The 16,662-nt window shown below is 44.3% G+C and overlaps 1 protein-coding gene across 6 annotated transcripts in view; it reads right to left on the bottom strand.

Moving 5' to 3' along the window:
* The window catches only part of CDCP1 (CUB domain containing protein 1), a 132,553-nt gene that overhangs the window by 59,650 nt on the left and 56,241 nt on the right, over window positions 1–16,662 (bottom strand). For all 6 annotated transcript variants that reach the window (XM_033930324.1, XM_033930323.1, XM_033930327.1 and 3 more), the window contains exon 2: window positions 3,939–4,154. In XM_033930324.1, coding sequence (XP_033786215.1) covers window positions 3,939–4,143 — 205 coding nt within the window. In that variant the 5' untranslated portion in view covers window positions 4,144–4,154. The remainder of the gene's footprint in view (window positions 1–3,938; window positions 4,155–16,662) is intronic.

The following is a 16,662-nucleotide window of genomic DNA, read 5'->3' as shown; positions in this document are numbered from 1 at the left end:
CGGACAGCTCCTCGCTCGTCTGGCCAGCAGGCCTGCCTCCGTCCAAATGAGGCGGGCCCGCCCCTCCCCTCCCCTGCCTAACCCACAGGATCCTAGGGCCTGATTGGCCCAAGCACCTAAGGCCCCTCCTATAGCGGGAGTGGCTTTAGGTGCCTAGACCAATCAGGCCCTAGGATCCTGTGGGTTGGGCAGGGTAGGGGCGGGCCCGCCTCATTTGGACGGAGGCAAGCCTGCTGGCCATACGTGTGAGGAGCCGTCCGGTCCAACTTGGAAAGTAAGACTAAGGGGGTTCCGGGGTGGGAGGGTTCGTTGGGGGGGGGGGGGATCAAGGAAATTATTTATTTATTTAATTTTCTAGCCCATCCTCCCCAGGAGCCTAGAACGGGTTACAAGGATAAGTACACAGAAGTTTTCAGGATCAACAACTCACATGTTACAAGAACAATAACGAGCTTACAGGATCAGTATACACGTGTTACAGAAAATTGAGACAGGTTTCAATGACACACATTCTATGGGGAAATTGGAAAGCGTCCACGAAGGTGAGGGGAAGGGAGGGAGATGGTGCGATAAGGGGAAGAGGTTGAGTGGCGCTTTAGGTGTATTGTATGGAGAAAGAGGGATAATGCTGAATGGAAGAGGGGTGAGAGAGGGGATCATGCTGAATGGAAGGAGTGAGAGAGAGATCACGCTCTGTGTCCCTTCATGGGTTCTAATTTTGGCCATTGGGGTTCCTTGGAATAATTGTACCTAAAGGGAGGCCCTACATTCTTTGGGCTAAAGTACTTTCGGAAACCCTTTTGGCCCAAATGAGGTGTATGGGATGGGAGCTTGGGGGTTTGAAGGAGCTCAGTAAGATCTCTAGTAAAGAGGTGGGACTTTGTAAGCATTTAAAGTACATGTCGTGTTTGTTTTTGCATTGCTAGCCCCAGGGGTGGTGGAAGATTAGTGATTGAAAAACTGTATGAAAAATAACTATTTTAAATTTAGTGATCAAAATGTGTCAGTTTTGAGAATTTATATTAATTAATTTTTTCTCTGCGTGTTTTGTTTTTGTATAGTTATTAACTAATATTTAACTAAGTTTTAAAGTTTTAAAGAATGTTTCCTTTATACGTAAATAAAGAAAAGTGAATGGGATTGCAGTGGCGGTGACGGGGCGGTGAATGGGATTGCAGTGGCGGTGACGGGGCGGTGAATGGGGTGGCAGTGGCGGTGACGGGGCGGTGAAGAGGATGGTGAGACGGGGACGGGGCGGTGACGGGGATGGTGAGACGGGGACGGGGCGGTGACGGGGATGGTGAGACGGGGACGGGGCGATGACGGGGACCAATTTTTTCACCGTGTCATTCTCTAATGAAAATGTTATAATGCCCTTGTATCACTCTATGATACAGACGCAACTTGAATACTGTGTGCAGTTCTGGTCATTGTATCTCAAAAAAGATATAGCTGAATTAGAAAAGGTACAGAGAAGGACAACAAAAATGATAAAAGGTTTGGGATGCCTTCTCTATGAGGAGTAGCAAGGGCTCAGGGGTGATTTGATAGAGGTCTATAAAATACTGGAGTGGAAAGGGTAGATGTGAAACGCTTGTTCACTGTTTTCAAAAATACAAGGCTAGGGGGCATGTGATACAGCTACTAAGTAGTAGATTTAAAACAATTATTTCTTCACACCACACAATGTGTAATTAAACTCTGGAATTCATTGCCGGAGAATGTGGTGAAATCAGTTAGCTTGGCGGGGTTTAAAAAAGGTTTGGATAACTTCCTAAAAGAGAAGTCCATGCCGTTATTGAGATTTCTTGAGGAAATCTACTGCTTATTCCTAGGATAAGAAGCATAAAATCTGTTTTACTACTTGGGATCTAGCTAGGTACTTGGAACCTGGGTCAGCCACTGTTGGAAACAGGATACTGGGCTTGATGGACCTTAGGTATGTCCCAGTATAGCAATTCTTATGTTCTTATCTTAATAGTGTACTAATCATATGAAACTAATGAATTTTTCAAGAGATATTTCTGCATGTCATTAATATTCACACCCTAATAAACATTAATAGTGAAAGAACTTTGTATATGACCTCATACAAATTTAACTTTGACAATCACAATAACTTTATTTATACAAAATTACAAAATCTATTGAAAATTTTTTTTTTAAAAGACATCAATTATAGCACTTAATGAATTATTGCATTCACATGAAAAGGATGGAGGTGGACCAATGATTGAAACCATAATATTGCATTTGTCAATAGCCCTTGGCTGTTATGAGACGTAGCAATACGGTTTGAGGTTTTGCCTTCTTCCATTTATGGTCTATCAGTGCAATTGAATTGACAAAGTAAATTTTTGTTTCATTCCACTTTTTTGTGTATTTGACTTATGGCTTTAGCCAGTTCCACCTGAGTTCTTGTCAGTATTACTTAGTGTCTTTTGATTGTTGCGCAGGGAGAGCAGAAGTCCTTTCTGACCATGTTTGAACCTTTGTATACTAATAACAGCAGACTTTTGGACATGTGCTATGTACACTTAAGGGATAAACATTACACGCTATAAAAGAAGCCATTCAATGTTGTTAAGCTCATAGTTAATCTGCAGAGCGAACACGTGCACTGCCCAGAAGCCCCTCTTGTGGCAATAGCTCCTAGTCAGACCGTTAAAGGGCTACCCGGTTTGTGAGAGATTAAAGGATGCAGTTTCTATCCACGGTGATGTATCTTTTGTTTATTAATAAATATTATATGTAGTTTTAATAGAAGGTGGTGTGTGTTGTTCTATTCTCTTTATAGAAACCAGGGGGCTGTCAAACGTTTTTGACTGGCCTATTGTAGGGTATCGCTAGGCAGAACAGCTAGGCGTGCCCATTCAGGCACCTAACAGCAGGCATTTTTTATAAAGTCTGGGCCACCTTGTCTGTGCATGAATGATTTTTCCTCGCTCTCTCTTTTAGGCCTGCATGTTTTTGAGGCAGCATTAAGCAATCTGTGCTGTTGAGGTAATTTACCACACACTAACTGCACAGCACAGTCCATGCCCATTTCCTGTTCCAATCCACACTATGCATTTAGCACATGAATCAGCACATGCTAAGTTCCGTGTGAGTGTGACAATTGTTACTACAGCCATGTACCGATTCATGTGATAACTGCTCAAAGAACATTTAGCAAAAGTGCTCTGTCTCTCTATATAACTTTCTGTTTGCCTGTGACAGCAAACAATATTTACAGCAGGGCTCAACAAATCCTGGGTGCCTGGTCACCATGATGCATAGAAATTTCATCCTGGAGGCTGGAATTTCATACCCTGGAAATATTTTTAATTCTACCACAGCGCTGCATGAAACAGCTTCTCCCCCTGCCCTGCATGGTGATTGGGCTCTGTATATACTTGAGCCGTGCAGTCCAGGAAGTCTTGCAATTTCAAGTCCCACCAAGCAGGATAGAGAAAGAAGCCATTTCACACAGCAGTGGGGCAAGAGAGAAGCACAAGTCAGACTGTGAAGGCTGGGAAGGGGGTAGGAGAGACCAAAAGACTAACAGGGACCCAGGCTATGATGATAGATGAAACAAAGAGGCCCTTGTCTCTTTCTATATAGAAGGTGCTGCCACACAACCGACAGCATACTTTGGGAAGGGAAGCTATTGACTTCTGCAATTGATTAGTAGCACCTTTAGGAACAGATTTATTAAGATTTCTTGGCCTACAGACACAAAATAGGAAAAAAAAAATCATAGTAAGTCAATTTCCAAAAGAGCTACTGTTAATCTGGGAGGGGATTCCAAACCTCCAGTTTCACTAGGGACAATGATGGAAGGATTGGAAATGAGAAAGGTCTTAGATGCTGGTTCCTAAGTTTTTGGACTAGCTCCCAGGTTTAATTAAAATCTGTTGAGACCCGATTTATAGACAAAAACAAAATGAAAGGCTTACCAATACTTTTGTGGATCTCCATGACAAAGTATTTTTCAGGTGTCGGACAGCTGAAGTTGTACGATACATTCTGGCCAGGCTGTATTTGAAGTGTGGAGGCCTTGCAGCCTTCCTTTGGAGTGCAGATAGTACAAGGTGCTTGTAGAGAACTCTCAAGATTGCGCTTTATTGTGATAGTCATGTTATCAGCACTTGGAAGAAACATTGTCAAACATTCTGAAAAAAAAAATTGTTTTTGTAAATTTAACTTAGCCATAATCCATCTGTGGGTGTTAAACCATAAAACTAAGGAATAATGATATGAGGATGTCAACCCAGAGGGTCTTTACCAAATAATGTGATTATGTGGAACTTCAAAATATTAGTTGTTTACAACAAGGTTTCTTAAACCATTCCTTGGTACACACTTAGCCAATCGGGTTTTCAGGATACTCATAATGAATAGGCATGAGATAAATTTGCAAGCACTACTTCCACTTTATGCAAATCTATTCATGCCTATTCATTACGGGTATCCTGGAAACCTGCCAAGATTGGGTGCACACTGAGGACTGGGTTGAGAGATCCCCGAGGTTTATAAAAATAAAGCTCCAAACACATATCAATACTGCCTTTAATTAATTATTTATTGAAGGGCCACCCAGACACCTAAGTTTATGTTAACTTTCAGCTGAATTTACAATCCTATGATTTTGACTGAAAATTTACCCAAATCTAGGTGCCTTAAAAACTTAGGTTCCTAAATAAAGGTAAATTTATTTTTTTAATTATTACTTACATTAACTGTTGGCATTTCAACTTACCTTCTGCATTTGTATTGGTTCTGTTTTTCAGAGTGGGTCAGTGATTACACTGAGTACTCCTTTATAGGAGCTTTATGCACCTGGAGTCGTATTGAATATAAGTCTTTGAGGTCCCTTTTGTAAGAATTAAGAATTGTTTTCTCTGTTGGCTGTTTCATACAGAAGAATAGCAAGAGCAAGAGGACCCAAGTTTCCACAGGAAATGAGGAGCAGATCCAACTGCATGGAAACTTTCAAAGCAGAGATATTGCTTATAATATTATCATCCAGTTAGTTAAGGGAGATTTAGGGCCATATTCTATAAATGACACCTACATTAAGTGCCACAAAATGCCCTAATTACAGCCACCTAGCAACACCTAAGTACAGGATCCGTGTCTAACATTATTTTTTTTAATTGGCTTAATCGGGGTGGTAATTGGCTGAAAACCAGCATGGTCAATCCAACCCCCCCCCCCAACCAATCTAAGAATTAAGCCCCAAACTCTTAGATCACCTAGCGACGCATAAATGAAGGCACCCTCCCACACCCAAGGACACCTAATGATGTCTATCTCAAATAGTATGTGTGGTTATGGGCGGAGAACATGCATGGTTGAGGTAGACATTTGACATAAACGCCGCCAAACTAAGTGAGTAAGAAGCTGGCCTAATAGAGCGGTGTCTATGTTTGCTTATTCACTGCTAGATGTAATTCTATAAATGGTGCCTAGCAGTTATAGTGTCCAGCCTCAAGTGACTTACTTTCATAAACATGGTCTACCTTTCCAATCCCATTACAAAAGATACCAACCATACTCAAGGCAACCGCCACCATGAGATACAACACAACCTTCTTTTCAACGTCAGAAACCTAGGGGATGAAAAACTCAGCCAATAGCATCTTTCTCTGTCCCAAAGAATAACCCTAGCTTTTGACAATTTGACAGCATTAAAAACAAAATCATCAAATCATCAAATCATAACCAACAAATGGATTCTATGGATAATGGATTATGGCTACAAACTCATTCATTCAACTCCTTCCAGTGACCTCACAAAGACCCAGAACTCCTCCACCCTCACAGGAATCCATTCTCAGAAAAGAAATCCACATCCTTCTGCTCATTCAAGCCATCGAACCTGTTTACCCTCACAGTCGGGGGATCTTGCTAGGTACTTGGGACCTAGGTTGGCTACTGTTAGAAACAGGATACTGGGCTTGATGGACCTTCAGTCTGTCTCAGTACGGCAATTCTTATATCTCCATGAGAGGGCTACACCCGATAAGCAGAGCAGAAAAATGTAAAACTGAAAGGATGACTCCTACGCTCAATGAGGGAAAGACACCACAGCTCCTGATTGGTTAAAAAAGAATGATGAACTTGAGAGGGCAGTTCCGGACAGGCGGCCTCCAGCGACTTAGCCAGTGTGTTTACACTGGACTGTGTCCACAGAGAACAGTGGTTAGCATAGCTGAATTTCAAAAAGGTTTGGACAAGTTTCTGAAGGAAAAATCCATAGGCTGATATTGAGAGAGAGATGTGAGAAGCTACTCCTTGCCCTGGGAACAGTAGCATGGAATGTTGCTACTATTTGGGTTTCAGCTAAATACATGTAACCTAGATTGGCCACTGTTGGAAACAGAATACTGGGATAGATGGACCATTTATCTAACCCAGTATGGCTCTTCTTATGTTCTTATGTCTTTAAAGCTAAACACAATAGACTTAAGTCAGTTAATAATCAGCCCATGGCGGTCAGCATTATTTTTAAACAATGACTGTTGCAGGCAGAATTAGTCTTGGATATTCATTGCTCAGGGTCATGTAAAGGCCCCAGCATTGACTATCAAAGTATAATTTGGCATATGTTAGTTGCCAGATTTTATGCAGGACCTGGACAAGTCCAGAACCTCCCCCTCCCACCAATAATTTCATTCCCATTTCTTACCTTGAACATTAAAAAAAAAATTTAAAAAAACTACGCCCTCTTCTAATTAACCTCCCTCCTCCCCAACCCCGGATCCTCCAGGGCCTACACCAAAGTTCTATGAAACTGCTCCTAGAAGTCATGACAGCCATTTTGAAGGGGTAGCCATGATAGGAAGGAACAAATGAGCATTGCTTCTGCCTGTTCCCCTCTAGCCTAGATCAGGCATTTAGGCCCAGAAGGATCTGGGGACAAAGGGGGGGGGATATGGCATAAATCAGGCCAGTACCTGGAAGTACAGGCACCCAGATAGATAAACATACTTAGCTAGGACTGTTTTTTTGTGTTGTATTATATATGTCCACTTAGCTGTGCGGGCACCAGCACTTAATACTGCCAGCATCCACACAACTGCCAGCTCCTTCCTTTTTCAGCCCCCATAATACCAAAATGGTCAGTTAGCGCTAATATTTAGCAGCACTTCCTGGTTAAGCATATCAATGGCCGGTCCACAGACCACAATTTAAGAAGGCAAGATCCTCTCTGCCTGTTTAAATCATTTTGAATATTGGCCTCAAAGAGTCCCCTGCTTTGAGAACTCTCGCTCTCTAGTGTGGAGCTCGATTGTTTCTTACGTTCCACTATAAATGTCTTTTGAAATTTCAGGGTGTATTTTGGGTACCTGACCATATGAAGAAATTCCTTTTTGATAAGATATCTAATTCTAATAACACATTTTAAGCTTGTGTTAACCCCAATAGCTGCTATACAAAGTGAAAATCCTCTCTTCTTTGCTTTTCTTATTGTTTTATATCATTTCCTCTTCAGGTTATTGTTTTCTTGTTTCTCCCATACATTGTAGTCTAAAAGGACTTCTTATTAGGTATTTTCCTATGTGAGTTTTATTATTGGTAATTGTTTTCTCTTTATGGAAAGTTATATCATAGGCGTTGGAACGGGTGCGGTGCACAGGGGCCAGGGCCTCCCCCAAAATTGCCTCTCCTGTAGGTGATCCAGTGGGGAGGGGGAACCCCCCCACTTCTTGTGAGGCTGAGAGCTTGCTACCCACCTATCGCGTTTAACTTCATAGAAAAGTGCAGTATCGCGCTGGTGAGTGAGCAGACGGGAGGAGGAGTAGATGCCGGCAGGGACACTTTACAGAGTGCCAACCTGCAGGCATGCCGGCCAATAGCTAGGTGTAAGAAGGGAGGAGCATATGGGACTGGGGGAAGGAAAAATTATGTTCTTACCTGTTAATTTTCTTTCCTTTAGATGCAGCGGATGAATCCAGAGACTAGTGGGATAATACACATCTACCAGCAGGTGGAGATAGAGAACTGAATAACAGGTGGTCCCATTGGTTGGCACGTTCTCTATATTTTCAGTATTGCTCCTTGCCCAAGCATCCGGAACCAGAAACATGAGCCATCAATAAAAAAACTTCTTTCCCAACACAAAGTGCAAATATAACAATAGAGAACACAACTACCAACTCAAACAAACTGCTGAAACCCGCAAAATACACACACAGCGAGCAAAGAGTCAGAAAGGGTGGGGCTCTGGATTCATCTGCTGAATCTAAAGGAAAGAAAATTAACAGTTAAGAACATAATTTTTCCTTCCTTATCAACAGCAGCAGATGAATCCAGAGACTAGTGGGATAATACACACTACCAGCAGGTAGAGACAGAGAACTGAATAACAGGTGGTCCCATTGGTTGGCACGCTCTCTATATCTTCAGTATTCTCTATCTCCCAGCAGGTGATGGTTGCTTTTCCACTAGCTCCTAGATTCTGGCTGGATTGTTATTTCCTCTTCTGTTGAGATTTTATCTCTTCAGGTAGATAGGGGTGTTTGGTTGAACGGTGCCAACTTTGGGAGTTACACCTGGGCCCCCCCAGGTCCCTGCTCCACCCTCTTCTCCGGTGGATTGAGGCTTTTTTCCTGGTCCTGTATTTTTTCTTCTTTCCCTGACCAAATTTAAAAAAAAAAAAAAAAGGGACCAGAGTGCTGTTGCTGGACGGTTCTGTCCTGGCAGTTCCTGTCTGCAACTACCAATTATAGCAACGGTTGAATCGGTTAAGACAATTTTTTTCTTACTTCTTTGAAGACGGGGATAGATCTGCCAGTTTGTTTGTTCGAATTTTGCTGACACGCGGTATTGTCCCATTGGCTGCCGGTTTGGGATCGCTCAGCGGGGTGTTTCTTGGATAATGACAGCAGAGGCAGTGAAACGGTGTTCCCGCTGTGGGAAGCTGGTTGTACCGACTCCGTGGGGGAAGAACTGCAGATCGCGCCTGAAGTTTCCCACGCGATTGAACTCAGGCCGGCTTCTCCTGCACTCGCGGCTGCCGCTGTTCTGCTTCAGTGCATGGCGGCGGCAGTTCTGGCGGTCAGCAGTGTTTCTCCTTCTCCTGCCTTTGCAAGGCCGGCTTCTGGGCAGGGGACACAATCTATCCCGATGGGGTTTTCCCCGGAGTTCATTATGCTGATGCATAAGGCCTCTTTATTACAGACCTCTCAGCCACCCCCAACAACGGGAGGGTGATTTGGACCAGTCTCCCGTGCTTCATGTCAGTAGGCCTCCTTTGGAGTCTCTGGTGGCAAAAAGTGAAGAATGGCACCTATGGGCGGGGATGACCCTCCTTCAGGCTCCGCCTTGTCTCTGGATATCCCGGACTCTCTGGAGAACGGCGAAGTAGCGGATTTGGAATTTGAAGATGCGCTGTCTAGGGAGGTGGATGATCCTACAGCGCTCCGTCTTTTTCATAGAGAAGAATTGCCATCTTTTATTTCCAAATCACTGCAAGGCCTTCATATCTCTCAACCGGATCCGCAAGTGCCGGGATCGGCTAATCCTTTGATGGCAGGCACGAAAAAGCCTGCCAAGGCAGTCCCAGTCCACGATGCGATGCATGAGCTTATTTCTGCTCAATGGGACACTCCGGAGGCTGGTCTCCGGGTGGCGAAGGCTATGCGCCAGTTGTATCCTGTATCTCAGGACAAGCTGGACAAATTTAAGAACCCCAAGGTGGACGCTTTGTGGTTATCATTGTGTATTATTAATAAGATTATATTCTGTATATATGAAAAATGAATGGAAGAAATGGTGTTTACAATTAGTACTATTATTATGGGGTGAGGTTTGGGGAGGAGCTTTAGGGCCCCCCAAACAAAAAAGCATTCCACTGCCTATGAGTTATATTACAGTGAAAATAAATATGTGCAAAATTATATATGTAAAACTTCAATTTGAAAAAAAAAAGTGAGCCCTTGCCTTGAACAGGCCTTGCCCTGAGGACAGAAACTTACAGTTAAACTAAACTGACCCCTCGTTCCTTTGAGTGTCACATTCCCTGGCATTACGGGAATAAAGGGAGTGCTAAAGGAAGACAAAGCCATCGCCGACCAACTGAACACATTTTTGCTTCTGTATTTACCGAAGAGGATATACACAACATACCGGAAGTCGACAGGCTATACGCAGGAAATGAAGACGGGAAACTGACAGGGTTGACAGTCAGTCTAGACGTATGCAGGCAGACTGATAGGCTTAAAAACGATAAATCCCCAGGACTGGATAGCATCCATCAGAGGGTAATCAAGGAACTGAAAGGGGCTATAGCTGAACTGCTTCAACTAACAGCCAATCTGTCGATCAAATCGAGAAGAATTCCGGAAGACTGGAAAGTGGCAAATGTTATGCTGATCTTCAAGAAAGGTTCGAAGGGAGATCCGGGAAACTACAGACCGGTGAGTCTGGCCTCGGTACTGGGAAAAATGGTAGAGGCGCTGATAAAGGACCGCATAGCTGATCACCTTGACGGACATAATTAGATGAGGACCAGCCAGCACAGCTTCAGCAAAGGAAGATCTTGCTTGACGAACTTGCTGCACTTCTTCGAGGGAGTAATCAGGCAGATAAACAAGGGTGACCCGGTCAACATTGTATATCTGGATTTTCAAAAGGCATTTGACAAGGTCCTACATGAACAACTACTTAGAAAAATCGCGAGCCATGGAATCAAGGGTGAAATACTCACATGGATTAAAAACTGGTTGGTGGATAGGAAACAGAGAGTGGGGGTAAATAGACACTACTTAGACTGGAAAAGCATCACGAGTGGAGTGCTGCAGGGTTCGGTGCTTGGACCAGTGCTCTTCAACATATTTATAAATGACCTGGAAATTGGTACGACGAGCAAGGTGATTAAATTTGCAGACGATACGAAGTTATTCAGAGTAGTGAAGACACAGAAGGATTGCGAAGACCTGCAACATGACATAAACATGCTTGAAAAGTGGGCCGCGACATGGCAAATGAGGTTTAATGTAGATAAGTGTAAAATGATGCATGTCGGTAACAAAAATCTTATACACAAATACAGGATGTCCGGTGCAGTTCTCGGAGAGACCCCCCCAGGAAAGAGTCTTGGGAGTACTGGTTGACAAGTCAATGAAGCCATCCGCGCAATGCGCGGTGGAAGCGAAAATGGTGAACAGAATGCTAGGAATGATTAAGAAGGGGATCACAAACAGATCGGAGAAGGTTATCATGCCGCTGTATCAGGCCATGGAATGCCCCCCACCTGGAATACTGCATCCAGCACTGGTCGCTGTACATGGAGGACACAGTACTACTCGAAAGGGTCCAGAGAAGAGCGACTAAAATGATTAAGGGGCTGGAAGAGTTGCCATACAGTGAAAGATTATAGAAACTGGGCCTCTTCTCCCTTGAAAAGAGGAGACTGAGAGGAAACATGATCGAAACATTCAAAATAATGAAGGGAATAGACTTAGTAGATAAAGACAGGTTGTTCACCCTCTCCAAGGTAGAGAGAACGAGAGGGCACTCTCTAAAGTTAAAATGGGATAGATTCCATACAAACGTAAGGAAGTTCTTCACCCAGAGTGGTAGAAAACTGGAACGCTCTTTTTTTTTTTTTTTTTAACGCTCTTATGCAGGCTGTTATAGGGGAAAACACTATCCAGGGATTCAAGACAAAGTTAGACAATTTCCTGCTGAACCAGAATTACGCAGGTAAGGCTAGACTCAGTCAGGGCACGAAGGGGAGCAGACTGTTGGGCACGATGGACCACTGGTCTGACCCAGCAGCGGCAATTCTTATGTTCTTAACTTTTTCTTCAAATCCAATATCTAATAAAACCTTCTTGCTGTCAAAGCTTTTCCTGTTCCATGCTTGAGCTCATCTTCTAATCTAATCTAATTTTTCATTTTATATACTGTATCATCCCTGCAAAAGAGGGCTCAATGTGGTTTACATTAAGACTTTGCAAAGTATATTAATTTAAAAATATGTAAGAATTATACTATTAAAAAATCCTAATCTGAAATAGCAGAAAAGAAGAGTCTTTCATCTTTTTTGAAAGATTTGATAGGTTGTGCATGACTGCAGACTGATGGGTAATTCATTCCATAGAGAGGTAAACAGAAAAATGCAAGAACGGAGGACTTGACTCCTTAACTGAACACCTTTAAACAATGAAAAAATTGTACAAATACAGTACTAATTACAGTACTTTAAAAAAAAAAAAAAATGGAGACTTCAATTACAAGGTTGAACTCAGCAAACAGCTTTAGTAAGCAATTATCCCATTAAGTTAAACCAATTATATAACTGAAGGCATTTCTTCTGTATTACTAGTAGGTTTAATGGAAATATAAGCCTTCAGATAATATAGTCATAATAATAGTACAGTTTGCAGCACAGTAAAATCCCGTGGGAACCCCCTGGAAGTAATTATATGTGTTTTAAAAAAATTTGTAAAACTCTCATATGTAAACTATGTTGAATTTTAGAGAAACTTCAGCATTACATTCTATGCCAGTCTTATCATATAAATCTTGAAACCGAATCACACGAGGGCTCATTTTCAAAACACTGAGGCACACAAAGTACCATACAAGCTTATGGTACTTTGTGTGTCGAAGTGTTTTGAAAATGACCCCCTATAACATGTTAGGTATAACATATTGAAAATATTGGAACTAAGATTAAAACTGCAAAACATGTTTCTGCTGCCTGTTTATCAAAATATGTTGCTAAATGTGACAAAACTGGCATAGCACATTACTGGTTGCTGCACACCACGCTACCTGGTATGTTATGATGATGAAACACAATAGAGATGACCTTCGGTTTAAGTATTTATTAAACTGTAGAATCAAGACTGGACACAATTGTGTTTCGGCCCTTTGGGCTGCATCAGGAGTCTACTAATATTCTATTGGAATAACACATCTCTGATGACAATGCATTGTCTTCAAAGTATGGTCGGCTAGCAAAACCTCAAAACCACAAGCATCAAACACATACAAACAGAATGTGCTGCTAAGCAGAAGAAACAGAAAACAATTGCAGGGATAGTTTTTGAGGGTACAGTTTGCAGTATGGTGGGAGAGTACGGTAATTTGGAAGGTAGTTTTGGAGGGGTGGAGTATTTCTAGAATTCTCCGACTGCTTTGTTTCACTGTATCTAAGTTTCTATGCCACAGAAGCCGAGACTCCTTATCACAGTTCCATAATGTTATACTGGGCCATTTTTTGCTAGGCTTATTTCTCTGGAACCTTCAGGAAAAGTCCATAGGCTGTTGTTGAGACAGACATGGGATGGTAGCATAGAATGCTGCTACTTTTTGGGTTTTTGCCAGATACTTGTGACTTGGATTGCCTTCCGCAAAGACGGGATATTCTTATGGCACATTTTCAAACTTTATGTATCTCTCTCCAGATTTTTTCCCCATGCCCAGTTTCATCCCATTTTCTTAAATTTGTGGAGAGTATATTTCCCATTTGTATACTTCTATCCATCTTCCATTGGGTTGGAAAAAAAATAAATTAAGGACTGTGATGTAATTAATGACTAAAACCAAAGTCTCATAATTCTTTGAGAATAGAGAATTGGATAGGGGGGTAGAAAATATTTGGTGGAGGGACAGTCTTCCTATACGAACGTAAGTCAATCGGTGAGTTACCAACCAATGATAACCAGAGCAATTTGTAGGAGTACATTTTTGGCACATTTTGCTAGCATCAGTGTGTCTAGTGTGGCTTATACACATGTTGCAAACTGGCAGTGTACAATGTGCCTTCAATTCAGTACAGGGAAGGGAGAAAAAGCACAGTTACTTACCGTAACAGGTGTTATCCAGGGACAGCAGGCAGATATTCTCACATGTGGGTGACGTCATCTACGAAGCCCCAGCGCGGACAGCTTTTCAAGCAAACTTGATTGAAGTTTCAAGTTTGCTACACTGCACCACGCATGTGCATGCCTTCTTGCCCACTAGAGGGCGCATCCCACCTCGTGGTCCTCAGTTCCATAACTAGCAAAGAAGCCATCCTCGGGGAGGCGGGGGGGGGGTTGTGAGAATATCTGCCTGCTGTCCCTGGATAACACCTGTTACGGTAAGTAACTGTGCTTTATCCCAGGACAAGCAAGCAGCATATTCTCACATGTGGGTGACCTCCAAGCCAACCAAAAAAGGGCAGGTGGGAGGATGGCAATTTAGGAAAACAGATTACGTAACACCGACTGGCCAAACCGGCTGTCGTTTCTGGACAAAGTGTCCAGACAGTAGTGGGAGGTGAACGTATGAACCGAAGACCAAGTGGCAGCTTTACATATGTCCTCCATAGGAGTAGATCGGAGGAAAGCAACCGAAGCTGCCATCGCCCGGACCTTATGCCCCGTGACTCGACCCGGGAGCGTAAGACCAGCCTGAGCGTAGCAAAAAGAAATACAAGCAGCTAACCAGTTGGACAAGGTGTGCTTGGAAACAGGATGTCCTAAACGATTAGGATCAAAGGACAAAAACAATTGAGGAACCTTCCTATGAGACCTGGTACGTTGGAGATAAAAAGCCAACGCCCTCTTACAGTCAAGCGTGTGGAGCGCTGTCTCGCCAGGATGGGAGTGGGGCTTAGGAAAGAACACAGGAAGGACAATGGACTGATTGAGGTGGAAATCAGACACAACTTTAGGTAAAAATTTAGGATGGGTGCGGAGAACCACCTTGTCATGATGGAACACAGTGAAAGGCGGATCCGCAACCAAAGCTTGCAACTCACTAATCCGTCGAGCAGATGTGAGGGCAATCAGAAATACCACCTTCCAAGTAAGAAATTTCAGGAGAGACTTGTCGATAGGCTCAAAGGGAGGTTTCATCAGTTGAGCTAAGACAACATTCAAATCCCAAACGACAGGAGGAGGCTTCAGAGGGGGACAAACATTGATTAGACCCTTCATGAAACGCGTCACCAGAGGATGAAGCGAAAGAGAACGTCCGTCCAAGTGCCGATGGAAAGCCGAAATGGCACTGAGATGAACCCGGACAGATGTCGTCTTCAGGCCGGAATTAGACAAATGTAACAAATAGTCCAGTACCGAAGACACCGGGACCGAATCCGGATCCAGATGACGCGAGGAACACCAGGAGGAAAACCTGGTCCACTTCTGGGAATAACAAAGCCTGGTCGAGACCTTGCGCGAGGCTTCCAAAACTTCCCGCACCGACTGAGAAACCGGAACCGAAGTCAAGGGGAAAGGAACCAAGCGGTCAGGTGTAACGACTGAAGATTGGGATGCAACAGCGAACCCCGACTCTGAGATAGCAGAGAGGGAAACACAGGCAGAAGCAGAGGCTCCCTTATACTGAGTCGAAGAAGCAGGGAGAACCAGTGTTGACGAGGCCACCGAGGCGCAATGAGAATCATAGTGGCTCTGGATGATTTGAGACGAACCAACGTCCTCAAGATCAGGGGAAAAGGAGGGAACGCATAAAGGAACCTCCCTCCCCAGTCGAGAAGAAAGGCATCCGCTTCTAGACGGTCCGGGGCGTACATCCGAGAACAATACAGGGGTAGTTTGCGAGTCTCCGGGGAGGCAAACAGATCCACCTGTGGAGTCCCCCAGCGGTCGAAGACCTCGCGCAGGACTCTGGAGTTGAGTGACCACTCGTGCGGCTGGAGAAGCCGACTGAGTTTGTCTGCCAAGCAGTTCTGTTCCCCCTGGATATAGACCGCCTGTAGGAAGATGTTCTGGGAGATCGCCCATTCCCAAAGGCGCAGAGCTTCCCGGCAAAGGGACCAAGAGCCTGTACCACCTTGCTTGTTCACATAATACATGGCCACCTGGTTGTCCGTTCGCACGAGGACTACCCGATCGCGGAGCAGGTGGCAGAATGCTCGAGCCGCCAGAAAGATGGCGCGAAGCTCCAACACATTGATGTGACAGCGTCGGTCCTCCGCCGACCACAGGCCCTGGGTCCGCAGACCGTCGAGGTGGGCCCCCCACACGTACTCCGAGGAGTCCGTGGTCAGAACTTTGCGATGTGGAGGGACGAGAAAGAGCAAACCCCCGGAAAGATTCGAAGAGTCGGTCCACCAACGGAGCGAGCGTCTCAAAGAAGGAGTCACCGTTATGCGAGAAGAGACAGGATCGCACTCCTGGCGCCACTGAGAGGCCAGAGTCCACTGAGGAATTCTCATGCGCAGTCTGGCGAACGGAGTGACGTGGACCGTAGAAGTCATGTGGCCCAGAAGCATCATCATGCGCTGAGCCGACACCACCGGTAGCTGAGAGATCAGACGGCCCAACCGAACCAAAGCCTCCAACCGAGGAGGAGGGAGGAATGAACGGAGGCGAACAGTGTCCAGCACTGCGCCTATAAACTGAAGTGATTGGGTCGGGCATAACTGTGACTTGGGAAAGTTCACTTCGAACCTTAGTCGTTGAAGGAAGGCGATAGACTGTAGGGTCGCTGAGATAACCCCTTCCCTGGTCGGGGCCTTGATCAGCCAATCGTCCAGGTAAGGGAAGACCTGAAGCCCCCCGAGACCTCAGGGCTGCAGCGACTACCACCATACATTTCGTGAAGACTCGAGGGGACGAAGCCAGGCCGAAGGGGAGGACCCTGTACTGTAGGTGTAGCTCGCCCACCTGGAACCGTAAGAATTTGCGGAAGGCGGGATGCACCGGAACATGT

This window comes from Geotrypetes seraphini, chromosome 2 (assembly GCF_902459505.1).
Source record: "Geotrypetes seraphini chromosome 2, aGeoSer1.1, whole genome shotgun sequence".
In the NCBI taxonomy this organism is placed as follows: Eukaryota; Metazoa; Chordata; class Amphibia; order Gymnophiona; family Dermophiidae; genus Geotrypetes; species Geotrypetes seraphini.
The sequence above is the reverse complement of the archived record's forward strand: the minus strand, read 5'-3'. Positions and strand labels throughout refer to the sequence as shown.